We start from the raw sequence: 14,565 nt of genomic DNA on the forward strand, positions 1-14,565 counted from the left end.
GGACTTTTGTTGAGTATTTGAGCTTCAAGTGAGTGAACAAGATGGATATTGGCACAAGGGGATAAACAACAGTTCAATCAGAAGAAAATATAATAAAAAATTTATGACTATTTGCAGCAATGAACAATTTTCTGATATCAAAGTTCTTCAATAATTTGTTTCTCTGTATTATTTCTCTTTTCATTTAGAAATGTTTCAAACTCTTTTCTTTCCTCCTTTACACCTTCCCAGTAGGCAGTAACTTTGGACTTCACATCTTTGATCTTCCCTTCCAAACAGGACAATGTGTGTTGGTTTTCTACAAGCCAAGATGCCAGAAAGTATAGTTTTTTAGTTACTTTCTGGTATAACTTCTTCTTTTCCTTTTCCTCTTTGGTTTTATTTTTTGTTCTTGTCAGCTCCATGGCTGCATTTTTAAATAAGCAATGCAAATCTGAAACACAAAGGATTGAGGTGGCAACAAGCTTTTTGTTTTTATCCTCTAGTTCAACCCAGCTATATGATGAAATGATCATAAATAGATCATCAAATGGCTCATGAACAGGATCCAAAGCAGCCTTTAATGATACTAATGACTTAACTCTCTGAACAAATAATATAAGACAGCACTCCACATCAGTATAAGAATGGCTATCTTTCATAACAGGAGATAGTTCAAGGATGGTATCTAAGGCCTCTTGTGGTGATTCCTGGAGCTCCCCGTTATATAATCTATATACAAAGCAATATGTTATTATAACTTCACATATGTTGAATGGTATAACTGGGCTAGGCACTTTATTTGGAAGCAGAATATTCAATGGCTCAATCTTTTGAATAAGTCTTGGAGTCCTGTTTGTTTCAAAATTAACTTTCTTTTCACCATTCATCTCTTCTACTCTGAAATGAAAAAAAACATTATTGTCCCACCAAGCAATAATTGCAACTTTTCACTACATATAGTTCTATAAGCAAGTACACTTGACAGTTGAACTGAGAATCAGTCAGCAGGGTATGACAGTTCTTAAGTCCATGGAGACACATATGCATAGCATTGAAAAGTGTTTACCAATTGTATGTATGCTTAGATAAAATTGTAATGCGGTGCCAACTGATATTGTGTGTGACTTAGCTACATTCTATTGAATGGCCATGGATGAGGATAATATGGTAATAAACCCTTTTGGGAAGTTTTGTTTCCCAAAAATTGCTTGGCAACCCCTTTTAAACCAATTCAATTTGGGTCAAAACAAAAGTTTTGCCCTTTTAAATTCATTAAAATTTTCTTTCATTTTAACAGCTTTCAATTATGTCAAATGTCCTACCCAAAACTTCACCAATATTTTTATGTTTGGAAAAATCTTAAACATTCTTAAAAACCACATATTACCCTAGAAAAGTGACAAATAGTGATATTTAGTTTGACTTATAGTTTCTAGTTTTCATACTACTTGATATTTTCCATTCAATCTTCTTAAATTTAAGAAATACAAACCCCTTATATAAATTCTCCCTCCACCATGGAGTGACAAGTTCGGCGATTTCAACCTCTCCTTTTGCAATGATTTCATCAAATAATTTTTTTTCCTTCTCAGTTAATCGTACGAAAATATCCTCGAAATTTGCGTTGTCGATATCCAACCCTTGCATCCTTACTTCGAGCCCCTCTGTTGCTTCATCATCCCAGCCTATTTCTGCATCCGAGTTTCTTTGTTTTTTCATCTTATTAAGCATTTCCATAGTTTCTCTCTTCAATTTGTCTGTAGATTTCATTCCTTTCAATTCCCGTAAAACGTTTTCCTTGTAAAATGTTTCCGAACATTGCTCGTGGTCCTTACTTTTATAACAATCAAGTCCACAGTAATGACAGTTACATTTCGGACATGTGTACTTCGACTCCTTTACTTTGCAAAACTTACATCGCTTACTTGAATCTACATCCGAATGATTTTCAAAATCATTCACATTGGTCAGATCTTTCACTCGAAGGTCAAACTTCACCTTATTGTTGTCAGTCGCCATTTTGAAACTGCCTTACTGCCTTGAAACCTGTTGAAACAATGATATAGATTAGTCTCGGGTCATGCTGCGTACTGCCGAGTGAGGCAAATTTGTTTACTTCCGCCATTTTTAACAGGGGCAAAAAGCGCCTTTTTTGATGCCGGTAGTTAGAGGAGATATATAAATCAACAACATATAACAATTTTGGGGGGTTTTGAAACATAATTTTAAAAAACATGGCTCTTTTAGTTTACGCAGTTACGGGAGGAATATAGCAGTGGCATGTCGTGTTCTTATGAATTGAAAAAGCATGTGCTTGCATTTTTTATCTTCATATAAATTAGAATTATCTAAAAATTTAAATTTTTCTGTCTGTCGTTTAAAACCTAATATGGCATGGATAGGAAAATGCTAATTTTTCATATTTAGCTTGTCCAATTGAAATTGTAGAAATGAAATTTGATATGAATTTAAATTTAATTATTCTTGATAAGACCAAATTAATAATCTTTGTCATGAAATGTCCCCGAAGGTATTTTATAGGCCTAAAGATACGGGGGAGGGACGCATTGTGCTGAAGAATAATTAAAAGCAACGATTGTGGTTTTGGAATAGTCTAACAAAACATCAATAATGAAAATGAAAATAATGAAAATAAACGAAAATTGGCTGCTATCAATTCTGTAATTAATATCCAAACCCTGAATTATGACCTATTTTCAGCTTTTTCTAGAGCTAGGGCCTAGATATTTCACAGTTGTTTCTATAAACCAAGAAAGCAAAAGTAACTAAATCACCTCTTTGTACAAATGTATTAAGAAAATAATGCATTGAGTGGCTAGAAATTGTAGCTGGATCCGTTTTAAAACAGATCAATTATTATTTTCTGGAATTTCGACGAGACAGAGAACACCAGCGACCAGCCACACCACAGCAAGCACCGCGACTGTTAATGCTTGTAATTGGCGAAAGACGGCTTATTTTTCCAATATTGATTTTAATTCATAAATTTTAGTGCAATATAAGGCCACTCACCAAATTTCACATCAATATTCGAAAGAAAAGTGAACGAAATCAACCCTTACTTTTACCAATTTACAAAGGCCCAGAATGGAGCAAGTTCCTTTTTGCCACTATTCAAAATGGCGGAAGTAAACAAATTTGACTCACGGGGTACCTGTGAGCTTGTGAGCTAGACATCTAGCGCCTTCGGCGCTTCTACATAATTGTGTTGAAAACTCTCCTTCGTCTGGACCTACTGTGAGTTTGTGAGTGAGTTTCCTGAACATTATACAGGGCATCCATAAAGTTCATGAGACATTTTGCAACCACTGTGGTGCAGATGCTTCAGAAGCAGCTTTACCGGTACCTTGGGCACTCTACCTATAGGCCCCTATGATCAGTTCGTGCAACACAATGATTGTGTAAGAAGGAAGAACCGCAGGATAGGCTGTCCGCCGGATTCTGTGAATCTTGCAATGAGTGATGTTACGAAAGATATTAAGAAACAATGCAATACGACTACGAGAATCCAATTTCACGAGATAAAATTTTCAAAATAAATTAAATTTAAGGAATATACTAATATTTCGCCCCGGCTGGTGCAACATATGACGCAATCTTTGTCTTTAGAATCCCTGTGGAAATAGTAAAGAAAAGGGATCTGGTTCCAAAGAAGGAGTCTGGAACTAGCAGATTTATCAAACCTGTTTGACGAGTTTTAACAACTGGTATATTTCCATTTCCTTTCAGACGAGGAAGATTGCGACGAAAGAAGTGAACGTCTTTGACTTCTTGCAAGCTGTCGCGCGTACGTAAAACGCTTTTATCGAGGTGTTTCCCGTGTTTTCCTGCCAAAAAGAAAGACGGAATGGTGGTCATCGAAGAAAGACCATTTCTGAGTGGCGTGATCGAAGGTATTATCCTATTTTATTGATTTTGTTTCCGCCATTCTATGAAATTTCGTTAGGCCGTCCAAATTTAAAGGAAACGCCTGTCGCTGAGTTCTCTGTTTTCTTCTTTAATTTCAGGTTTCTACGGAAGACCCTGGACGTGCAAGCAGAGGAATGAGCTGTTTACAAGGTACATACATTTTTCTGGATATTTTTTAATGGGAAAAGGGATTTCCGACGATAGTTTCACTTGCTTGGCTGGCAGGTCAAAGCGTAGATTTGGGTGTATTGTGGTTGGTTGGAAGCAATCACGTGATGTCTGAGATCATGAAAAGAATTAAAAGAAACTTGTCTCTCTGCGTGCTGTCAAGTTCTAACTTTTAGGCTTTGAATTTAAAATGCAAATTTTAGAATTTTTTTAATTTCGTTCCCAGGATCCGGAAGTATGGAATGAACACCTACATTTATGCACCTAAAGATGATATGAAACACAGGGCTCTCTGGAGGCAACTTTATACAGCAGAAGAAGAAGGTTAGAAATATTCAACTGATTTTCATTTTGTGTATTGATTGGTACATCAAATTGGTTAAAATTATTTGGAAACTTGAGTCCAGAAACAAGAACTTTTGTCATTATTAAATGAAAGTTAAGCGAGACATTCTTTCACACTCTTCCCTTCATTTTCTGCTTTTCTTTTTTTTATCAATTTTGGATTGAGTAGTATATATATTTAGTAGTAACTTTTGCCATCCTCGTAAGATATTTATGTTGTGAACCTGTTTTGATAGGAAAGCTTGCAACTCTTATAACCGCTGCAGAATCGGCAGGTGTTACATTTGTTTATGCAATATCACCTGGCCTGGACATTGTCTTCTCTTGTGCTGCTGATGTTGCTGCACTGAAACGGAAAATGAAACAGGTAACGTTGTTGTGTATATATTATAGTTATTTGCATGTCTGTTTTTTAATTGTGTATTTCGTCTTGTGTTATGTTTTCTAAATGGTTTTTTTTTCAGGTATCAAAACTTGGTTGCAAGAGCTTTGCCATCCTGTTTGACGACATTGATCCAAGGTTGAAAGTTTCAGATTGCAACCTCTACAAATCATCTGCAGAGGCACAGTCTATACTTACAAATGAACTCTTTCAGTATCTGAAGAAACCAAGGTTCCTTTTCTGCCCAACTGGTAAGTCATAATTTTTTTATGTTAACTGCTTTTAACTGTGACTGATAAGTTGTTGTATTTACCTACCAAGATCCACCAAGTGTCTAATATAAGTATATTTTTCAATGCTAGCTGGTCTTTCAGATTTTGTAAGTACAAGCCTACCAAATCATTTCATAAAGGTGTTAGATAAGCAAAATTATTGCAAAAAAGTAGCTGATAGTCTTAAAACCCTACAAAAGTGAGCTTGAAATTTCTGATCTAGATTTTTTTTAAAAAGTCTGGACAACTGAGACATAAACATTTCTAATTCCCAAAACCCTGTTGCCTTAACTGTCAATAATCATTATTATGCAAAAACAGTGATGATACTCTTGCTCCAAAGGAATCTTGATTGTTTTGTGTATATTGTTGCTAAATTTCAATGCAGTATTTTTGCTTAGTTAGCACATTTCTTTTCTTGATAGTTGTTATATCTTTATAATTTGCTTATGACATGTCAAGTTTGAAATTTAAACTCTAAAGTATCCCTTGAAAAAATTGTGTAATGTAGAAGATACAGTTTATAAGTATTAAGTTTTGAACAAAGATGAATTTCCTATATTGTAATGGATGTTTGGATGGAAAGACAAAACAAATGGATTTTACATGCAAGCATAGAAGAGAGAAATACTTCAAAGAAAGAAGAAGTTGGCTGCCTTGATGACATGGAATAATTTTATAAAAGTTTATGGGTCTTCATGTACGGACCCAATATGTTTACATTGGCTTATCATATTCAGTTCTAGGAACTTTAAAAACAAAAACTTCAAGCTGATAGAAGATGCTCATGGCATTGGGATGAGTCTGAAGGTTTTCAGCTATTTGCTTGAAAAACAGCCTTCCCTTTTCGCTCCTTTCTGCTACTGTCACTTTCCTATCCTCAAATTGTCCCTTGAATTTCAATACTCTCCCAACTTTTTGTTTGTTTTTCTTGGTTTTGGTTTTTTTATTGCCAAATTCTCTATCAGGTACAGAACTGGGTGAAAGTATAAAGGATGATTGCTTCTCAAACAAATGCATTCGCTTGACTGCCAGATAAAGAAAATAATAATTTATATATTTATACATATAATAAATGATGCAGTGGACCTCACAAGACTGCATCTCCCCTAAGTAAGTGCATGGATTTGAATGAATGCATAGGTTTGAACAAAGTGACTAAGTGTGGTGATTTAAATTGAGCTAGTGAAAAATATATCCAAAAGTGTTTATATGAGCTGCTCTTTCTATGCAAAAGCAAACAAGGAATATGTCAGAAAACAAAACATCTTCCATGCTTTCTTTGTAGCACATCAGAATGTTGCTGGGAGCTTCCACTCAAAAGGGGTTGAAAACAAATATTTCATTTTGAATTCGAATTAAATTTGCTTTTTTGCCAACATTGTCAAACTTCAGGTATTCCATCTAATGTCACATATTCCTCTTTGCTTTTGGATAATTGATTGACAGGCAGGCTTATCCAGTCTCTCTCCTTTCCAGGGCTGATTTTTTATTAGTTATATGGCTTAAGTTGCTGATGGTTTGGGGATTTTTATTTTGTTTCAAAAGAATGAAGAATTAAGAGGGATTAAAATGTGATTTCAGTTTTCTGTTGGCAACCATTCTTATTATTGAGTGTATGCCAGCCAAGGAAAATGTTTAGCCATCAGCAGTGGTAGCCAATTTACTGTTCTTATTTTTTTATATGATTTTTCAATGTTGATGTGTAAGAAGCTCAGATGGGATGGTGAAATGATTACTTGTTTCATGATATACATCTTGTACAGTAGTTTGTAATGGGATGCTAAAGGTTTTACTAAATGCATAATCTATATAGGAGAGTCAAAAAGTATTCTGAGCTTTTTAGACATGCAACAAAGTAGTATTATTCTTCTAGTTCTGCTCTGCATTTCATAAATGTGCCAAATGATGATAACTGTTTCAGTTTGTAATGGAACATTAAACAATAAGCAACTAAAAATTATTTAATTGGGAGGCCTTTCTTTTGTTATTTTTACTCCAGATGTTGAGGATATCAGAATTTGTAAACACTGACTTTAAAAAGGGGTGTATCCATATATTTGTACTTATCATTTTGGCACATTTATGACCAGTTATCTGCTTGCCTGTCTGTGTCATGTTTTAGTGCAGCTCAGTAAGAAATTGAAATTATTGTATCATACAACTATTGGCTGTTAATTGCATGAAAGAGATGAAGTTATTTCAGTTTATTTGTGTATTTTGTCAACTCTGTGACTCAATGCAGATTCAAATTTTTTTGGCAGTCATTCCCAGAAAATGATAAAACCATCATTCACCTCCCATGATGAGTTACAGTGTTGTCAAAAATGCCGTGTGCATGTTCATTATTAGGGGAGATTTTCATATTTTGGACACAGTTGCTCAGTTTTGCACCACACTTGCCATTGAATCAAGCAGTCATCCTTTAGATAAAAAGGTAGCATCCACAAGAAAACTTGCTAGAATGGGTGCATGGTAAGATGGTTTTAAGGAAGTTTGGAGAATTTGGCATAACATAGATACATTTGGCCTGTTGATTGATGTGTTGTTTTCTCTCTAGAGTACTGCAAGACAAGGGCATTCCCCAGTGTCTGCAAATCAGAGTACTTGAATACTATTGGCACAAAGCTAAGCCCAGAAATTGATATCCTTTGGACAGGTAAGCTTAAAATTGGTGATATCAAAATAGCAACTTTGAACTGTTGTTCTTTTGCTAGCATAGTGTCTATTTTTCTATTTCTGACTTCAAACCATTATTTCTAACAATATGCTCATGCCAATCAACCAGGGCTCCTGTGATTTCTATTTCATGTTTGGTCTCCTCAGGTAAAGATAACCAATATACACTGCATATATAAATATTATACATGGTTTTTTTAATTTCTCTTACTTTCAGGTGACAAGGTCATATCACAGGTGATAACACCGGAGTCTCTTCTTGAACTATCAAAAGTTCTCAGAAGAAAGCCTGTTATTTGGGACAACATACATGCTAATGATTATGATCACCGACGCGTCTTTCTTGGTCCTTACAGTGGTAGACCAGTAGAACTATACAAATACCTGAATGGGGTCCTTACTAACCCAAACTGTGAATTTGAGGCCAATTTTGTTGGCATACACACATTTGCTACATGGTGCAGGGTGGCCTCAAATGCATACAAGGAGACGGCAGACTGTACCCAAGAACAGGATTCATGTGATCTGGGATATGATCCAATGGAAGTTCAAATTGATGAGAATGTTGATGTTCCAGATACAGAAGGAACAATGCATATTGACCTCTACCCACTTACACCAGCTGATGTCACATCTGTTGTAACAAGTTATGATCCAAAAATTGCATTGAAACTTGCAATAGATGATTGGCTCGTTGAATTTGACAAACCCAAGGCAGTTGAAGTAAAGTCATATGCCAAGCGGCACACAATGGCATCCATAGTGAATGGACAGATGGTACATACTGGACAGTATGGTCTTGATATCACTACTGGTGAAGGTGAGTTTTATTGTTTTCTGCTGATAAATCTTTTCCTTGCATTTTAGTTAGTGATAAAATTTTAGCTACATGTTAATAATATATATATATATATATATATATATATATATATATATATATATATATATATATATATATATATATATATATATAGAATCAAAGAAAACACTTTCGTAAGACGTTTCGCTTTCGCTTCATCGGTAATAACTTTACAAAATCAGAGGAGCCTACTTATCAACCTAAATTACAATAGATATGTATATATATATATATATATATATACATACATTTCATGGAAAAATGACCCTTTAAAATCAGGGACATATTTTAAAAGAGAAGTGCTTCATTCATGTTACTGTAGTTGTTAAATTCATGTTTCAAGTATATATATATATTAAAATACTAACTTTCTTCATGTTTTTAGAGTCGTCTTCGGTTGACATAAAAGGTGATGCAAAGACATCAGGTGTAACAGTTGCTGACTTAAGTTTGTTGGTTGATTTGTTTTACCTTCCTTATGAACATGGCATCAGTGGTAAAGCCTTACTGGACTGCTTCCGTTGGCTCAGAGACAATGCTGGTCAAGTGAACAAAAACTGTCAGCTTTTTGGTGAAAAGGTTGGTATATCTACAGAGAAAAAGCATATATATACTTTTATGTGGAATAGGACATTTAAAGTCTGTACAAAGAGAAATGATTTGAAATTTAATATCAAGCTGTTTATTAAGCCAAGTTTTTGACTTATGTATATAAATTTTTTTATAACTGTTTTGTCAGTGCCAATGAAGATTTTTAATTCTAGAAAACTTTTCATCCTCTAAGGTTTTAGGTATTTCAAAGATGTATAGAAATACTTTTATTTTGCTCTTCAGGACACAAGCTGGAGAGAAAGAGCTGCTAATTTCCACAGTCTTTGTCAGATGGTATTGGATTTATTCACCAGGCTTAGCAACATTCCAAATGAATCAATTCTATTTGACCTGTATCCTTACATATGGGATGTGAAAGAAGTTGTGTTGGCACTCCATGCCTATGTGATATGGTTAGCTACATCCAATTTCAATGAAACATCTACAAATGACATTACAGATGTTCAGGTTTTTCCTGGTGAAGATTTGCCTTTGGCTGATTTTATTGCAGAGGAATATGTTGAAGCATGGCATGCCAGGTACATTGGTGGGGTGACTCTTGCTCTGCAAAAACTCATGCCATTCAATGGTGGTTTTGGATTTTTGGACACAGCACCGGATTTGCCGTCATCTGACATATTCTATATGAGGCCCTTCCTTGATCATGACAAGGTATTTATATATGCATATGTTAATGTTTTTATCTTGGTGAAAGGAAAATGCAAAATATTGATTCTTCTAGCCAGAGAAACTTGTTTATTATGTATATATCAACTATGTGTATAATTGTTATAGAAAGCTATTTCAGCTTTTAACAAATGGAGTGGCTCTGATGTATTTAGTAAGAACAGGTGATGTTGCTGACGGTCTTGACTTCATAGTTATTTCAACTTTTCTGTCATGGCTGGCGTGTATTCATCTTTTGTTGGCATAATGTTGTGATTATGGTTTTTTATTGATGCAAGATAGAAAACAAATTCAAATTATCTTAATGTGAATATATTTTATTCCTATTTGTAACATAGACAATTGAGAAATTTTGGCTCAATCCCAAGCATTTTCTTCAGCTAGACATGCAACCACTTTCTCTTTTTTATAGGACACTCTGCTTGGATTATGCACAACCTTCCAGTGTCCTGACAAAGTTTTGAATATTGAAAACAGTGAAACTATATGCAATGTTGTTATTGAACCTTATTTAAACAAATGCTCAAATACACTCTTCATACTTGAACACAATCATCAGATTTGTGGATATGTTGCTGCAGTACCAAACAACAAAACATTCATGGAGAGTATGAATTGTACATCAGATTCTGATTTGGATTCAAGTGAAAGAAAAAAATATGACTGCCCTTTGTCAAGACTAACTGACTGGCACTTAGACAACAAAGCACATTTAATCATCCATGTTGATCAAAAGACGAAAAATGCCAGGGTCCTCAAACGAGTACTGAGTATGGTGTTGTCAGTATTAAAGTCATTAGGCTCCAATGCTGTAATATTAGAAGTAAATGGCGAGGAAGAACATGACATGTATTCCAAATTAGGTTTTCAACCAGTTGACACGGATATTAGTGGTAAAGTAGTTATAAGAGCGTTATAGCAGTGTGATTAAATTTCCTAAGCAGTTGACACTATAAGTTAAATCCTGAAACCATAAGCTGACCTTGAGTTGCTTTGGTGAAAATCTGTAAGCAGGGGGGGGGGTGTGAATTCTTGGCCTTCGTTTATTTCAGGGAATGAAATTTCTCATAGACTTGGTAGCATTGACTTAATATGAATACAAATTATTTATTTCAAAAGTTCACTAATTGGTCAGCTCAGATTTGGCTAACTTTTATCTTTGGTCAGCTTTGGTTTGTGAGGCAGCGGTAATTGACTTGATGCCTTTTAAGGGTCCACGATATTTGTATAAATAAATGCCATTGTCAAATGTTGTGACAAAATGAAATCATTTATATAAAGATGTTTGTTTTTTTAATTAAAAAAAATGTACAGTGTACAGTAATAGTATGTCCCAGAAATTTAAGACTTTGTTTTTCTTTCGCTCGGTGCTTCTCTTTTTTGGTACAAATAAGACGGAGTGATTTCTGATTGTCATATGGAATCTAATTGCCAGTGCCATGTTCAAAACTTCCAATATATCAAAATTATCTTAAAACTAGATCGCAATTAAATTTGAGCGTCAAATAACCAAGTTGGAGGGTGCAGGAATGTGATCAAAATTCTTTGTCATATATGAATATGCAATATTGAAATTAAAACGTTTGTTTGGAGGCTGAACGCACCAGGTTGATCTAAAGTTGCATGAATGAGTTCTGTGGGAAATTTAAATGCGAATCAATTGTGCTACAAAAGTATGTATTTATATATTTTGCAGTATATACACACTTTTTTTATAAGAACACGAGCCTCGAAACTGGTCAAAAGTTAAGAACAAGCTGAGGCTGAGCTTCTGCAAAATGCAATTTTGAACAACGTTTTTTCTCAAAATTGAGGATTTTTAGCGATGTGTGGGTGCTTTTTCGGTGAATATTCAAATCTGTCTCACTCACTTTGTTGGCAAATGAGGTCTGAACAACTCTCTAGAGCGAAAAAACTAGCAATAGCACTGCTTACACCCCCTTAATTTAAGAACAATCCAGCCTCAGATTTTCGAAAAAATTGAGAACTTAAATTTACTGGTTCTTGAAAAAAAGTGTATTTTGCTTTAAAATTTTTTCTGTGACCGTACCCATCCCGGGCTTGGCAATAGCAGCTTTTGTGTGTGTATCTCGAGGGAAGCGAAACTGTTGCTCTATAGCAAAAACCACTCTAGCAAACCGGATGAACAGATGGGCCCAGAACAGTGGCGGTTTTAAGGGGGGCCATGGCCCCAGGCCCTGCACTCGTGATAGCCAAAAGGGGCCCCATACCTAAGAAAAAAGATGGAAAATTACAAAGAACGAGGGCCTCGCAGATGTTTTTGGCCCCGCAGTCCCTAAAACCGCCACTGGCCCAGAAAACTGAAGATTAGGCTATCCGACATGGAACAACTTTCAAAAATTACTTTGTCCCCGAGTTATTATACGTGAAAAACGAGCTCAGAACCATAACATACAAGCTACGATTATCATGCAATTTTTGATCTGTGGAGTATATGCCTCAGAAGTTTTACGGACTCAGGGCTTCCTAATTTACTGCTTCAGCGATTTGTTGATGCAAAATTTCATTATGGATTTGAAAAAAGCAAAGATTTTAAGAGATTCAGACACTAATGCTTTTTGTCGGACACAAGCTTAGAAATCTGAATCCCCTGCAGAGGGTTGTTTTGAAAATTATTCTTTGGTTAATCATTTTTCGTTAATTGTTTATATCTTTATCATTTTTCATTGATATAGAAAAAGCATTTCGAAAATGGTTGGGGTTGCTAAACCATTTATAGACCACTCCCCCTTCAGGAGACCCTGTTTGACATTTCTTTTTTATGATATGGGTGAACGCTTGTTTTTTGCTTGTGTCAAATTTTGTGAAGAAGATTTCAAGTCATTGAAAGAGCTACATTCTTCTGTAAGCTATAGGGCAATGGGCTCGATAACCTTTCAGGTTTATCTAAGTGCCCTAGGCAACACTCACGGACATTCTCTTAATAATTCTTTAATTCTTCTTTATGTTTAAAACAATAAGTAAATCTATTTTTAATAAACACGCTGTAAAAATGTGGCTTAATGAAAGAAGTTTGAAATTATCAATATTTCCCTTTTTCTATGAAAATATGGTGTGGGTTATCAGATCTCCAAGATTTTGCTTCGTTTTATTGGTTGACTCAGGAGCTGTTTCTTTATATCGTAAATTCTCTTTTTGGCTTCCCTCTAAATTAAGCCCCCCTTTCTTATTAGCCCCCCTTTTCAAAAGGAAACATTTAATTAGCCCCCTTCTCAATTTAGCCCCTCCCCCCCTCAAAAAAAATTTCGCTGGTGTTGAAATAAGTAAACTTGACAAAAAACAAAGATTTTTGTTTTATTCATTGGTCATTCAATACTTCACATCAAATCAAAATTCACACCATGCTTCTTCCAGTCACGACAGACTCGAAGATAAAGATTTAATGTACACTAAACACGGCCAATGTGAGAGCTTTTTACCAAAATATTTTAGAATCAATATTTTATGACGATGACAATATTATTGATATAGAAGGCTGATTAAATATATTTATCTCGCAAATAATAAATATTTTACCGCTATAAATGGTTTTTTATTGCAAAATATTTATTAAGCCCCCTCTCTCAATTTCGCCCACCCCCTCTCTTATAAGCCTCTCTTTAAGGTGCTGAAGAACAATAAGCCCCCGGGGGGGGGCTAAAAAGAGAATTTACGGTATGTTGCACATCTTGATCTTTCGAACTGATGCCCCAATGAGCTGTGAGAATTTGTCGGATGTTGATAGTCCAATTATTGTTACTTTGGGTACCAAAGCCTCGTGAATTCAAGAATAAAGTATTTTGACAGCGGCGGTGGCAAAGAATGAGTGGGTGCGGAGGAGAGGAAGGAAATTTCCAACCCCCGCTCAAAATTTTTTCTGTGGCTAGTTTCTAACTATATTTTTGAGACTAAATGTTAGAGACTCAGGTACCAAGGGTAGATTGTTGTATGGTGTACAAGAAAGGAAAAGTTAGACTCAAGATGCTGGGTGATAAAAAGTCTCCATTCATTCGAGTAGTTGTGACTGAGAATATATGACTTTGTTGAATTCGTTACTTTTAATCGTCTTCTAAACAGTATTCGTGATTCTTGGCTAATATTTACAATACTAACTTCTTCTCGCGTTCTCAAAAGGCGTGGTATTCAAAGATAATCCAAAAGAAAACTCTGGAGGGCAATCTCTCTCGCCATTTTACCAGTCTCTCTATCTCTCTCCCTTTTTGAAAATTGGTGTGACATTGGCTTTCCTCCAATCGTTTGGGATGATTGATTGTTTCGTTGATGCTTGGTTTATGATTGGTGCTAACTGGCTGGCATAATATTTGGGTTTGAAAGGATGATATTTTGTCAGGACCTGCAGATTTGTGTGGATCTAGATTTGTTAGAAGTTTTAAGACTCCCTCTTCTCTTATTTCGATACTGGGTATGATAGGGAATTATGATGTGACTAAGTCAGGAACATGTTGGTCCGCCTCGATATTAAATATTGATTTGAATGTTGCATTCAAGATATTTGATTTTCTGCTTGTCATCTGTGTATGTAATTTCACGTGCTGCTCTTATTGGAGAGACACCAGACTCATGTCTTCTACTCTTGATAAATTGCCAGAACATTTTTTGTTTTGCTTTTAAGTCTGGGGCTGACATATTGCTGACGTATGGATTGTATG

The 14,565-nt window shown here is 35.2% G+C and overlaps 2 protein-coding genes across 3 annotated transcripts; one reads left to right on the forward strand and one right to left on the reverse strand.

Annotated features, from left to right (window-relative positions):
* Window positions 1-72: 72 nt before the first annotated feature.
* Window positions 73-3,184, reverse strand: LOC135685139 (zinc finger HIT domain-containing protein 2). 2 transcript variants are annotated; one of them, XM_089112775.1, is made up of 3 exons: window positions 3,066-3,184; window positions 1,475-2,028; window positions 73-879 (listed from the first exon to the last, which is right to left on the reverse strand). In XM_089112775.1, exons 2-3 carry the CDS (start codon window positions 1,999-2,001, stop codon window positions 138-140), a joined length of 1,269 nt encoding a protein of 422 aa, XP_088968901.1. In that variant the 5' UTR covers window positions 2,002-2,028; window positions 3,066-3,184; the 3' UTR covers window positions 73-137. The 2 variants fall into 2 exon arrangements, with proteins under 2 accessions (XP_088968901.1, XP_065057025.2); XM_065200953.2 differs by having other exon boundaries at window positions 3,016-3,127.
* A 534-nt stretch (window positions 3,185-3,718) lies between these two features.
* Window positions 3,719-11,240, forward strand: LOC135685138 (protein O-GlcNAcase). Its single transcript, XM_065200952.2, has 10 exons — window positions 3,719-3,896; window positions 4,011-4,062; window positions 4,307-4,404; window positions 4,662-4,792; window positions 4,890-5,058; window positions 7,640-7,738; window positions 7,976-8,578; window positions 9,003-9,196; window positions 9,452-9,880; window positions 10,308-11,240. Exons 1-10 carry the CDS (start codon window positions 3,851-3,853, stop codon window positions 10,812-10,814), a joined length of 2,328 nt encoding a protein of 775 aa, XP_065057024.2. The 5' UTR covers window positions 3,719-3,850; the 3' UTR covers window positions 10,815-11,240.
* Window positions 11,241-14,565: the final 3,325 nt, after the last annotated feature.

This window comes from Rhopilema esculentum, chromosome 15, assembly GCF_057945365.1.
Source record: "Rhopilema esculentum isolate cy_ngs chromosome 15, ASM5794536v1, whole genome shotgun sequence".
NCBI classification, from domain to species: domain Eukaryota; kingdom Metazoa; phylum Cnidaria; class Scyphozoa; order Rhizostomeae; family Rhizostomatidae; genus Rhopilema; species Rhopilema esculentum.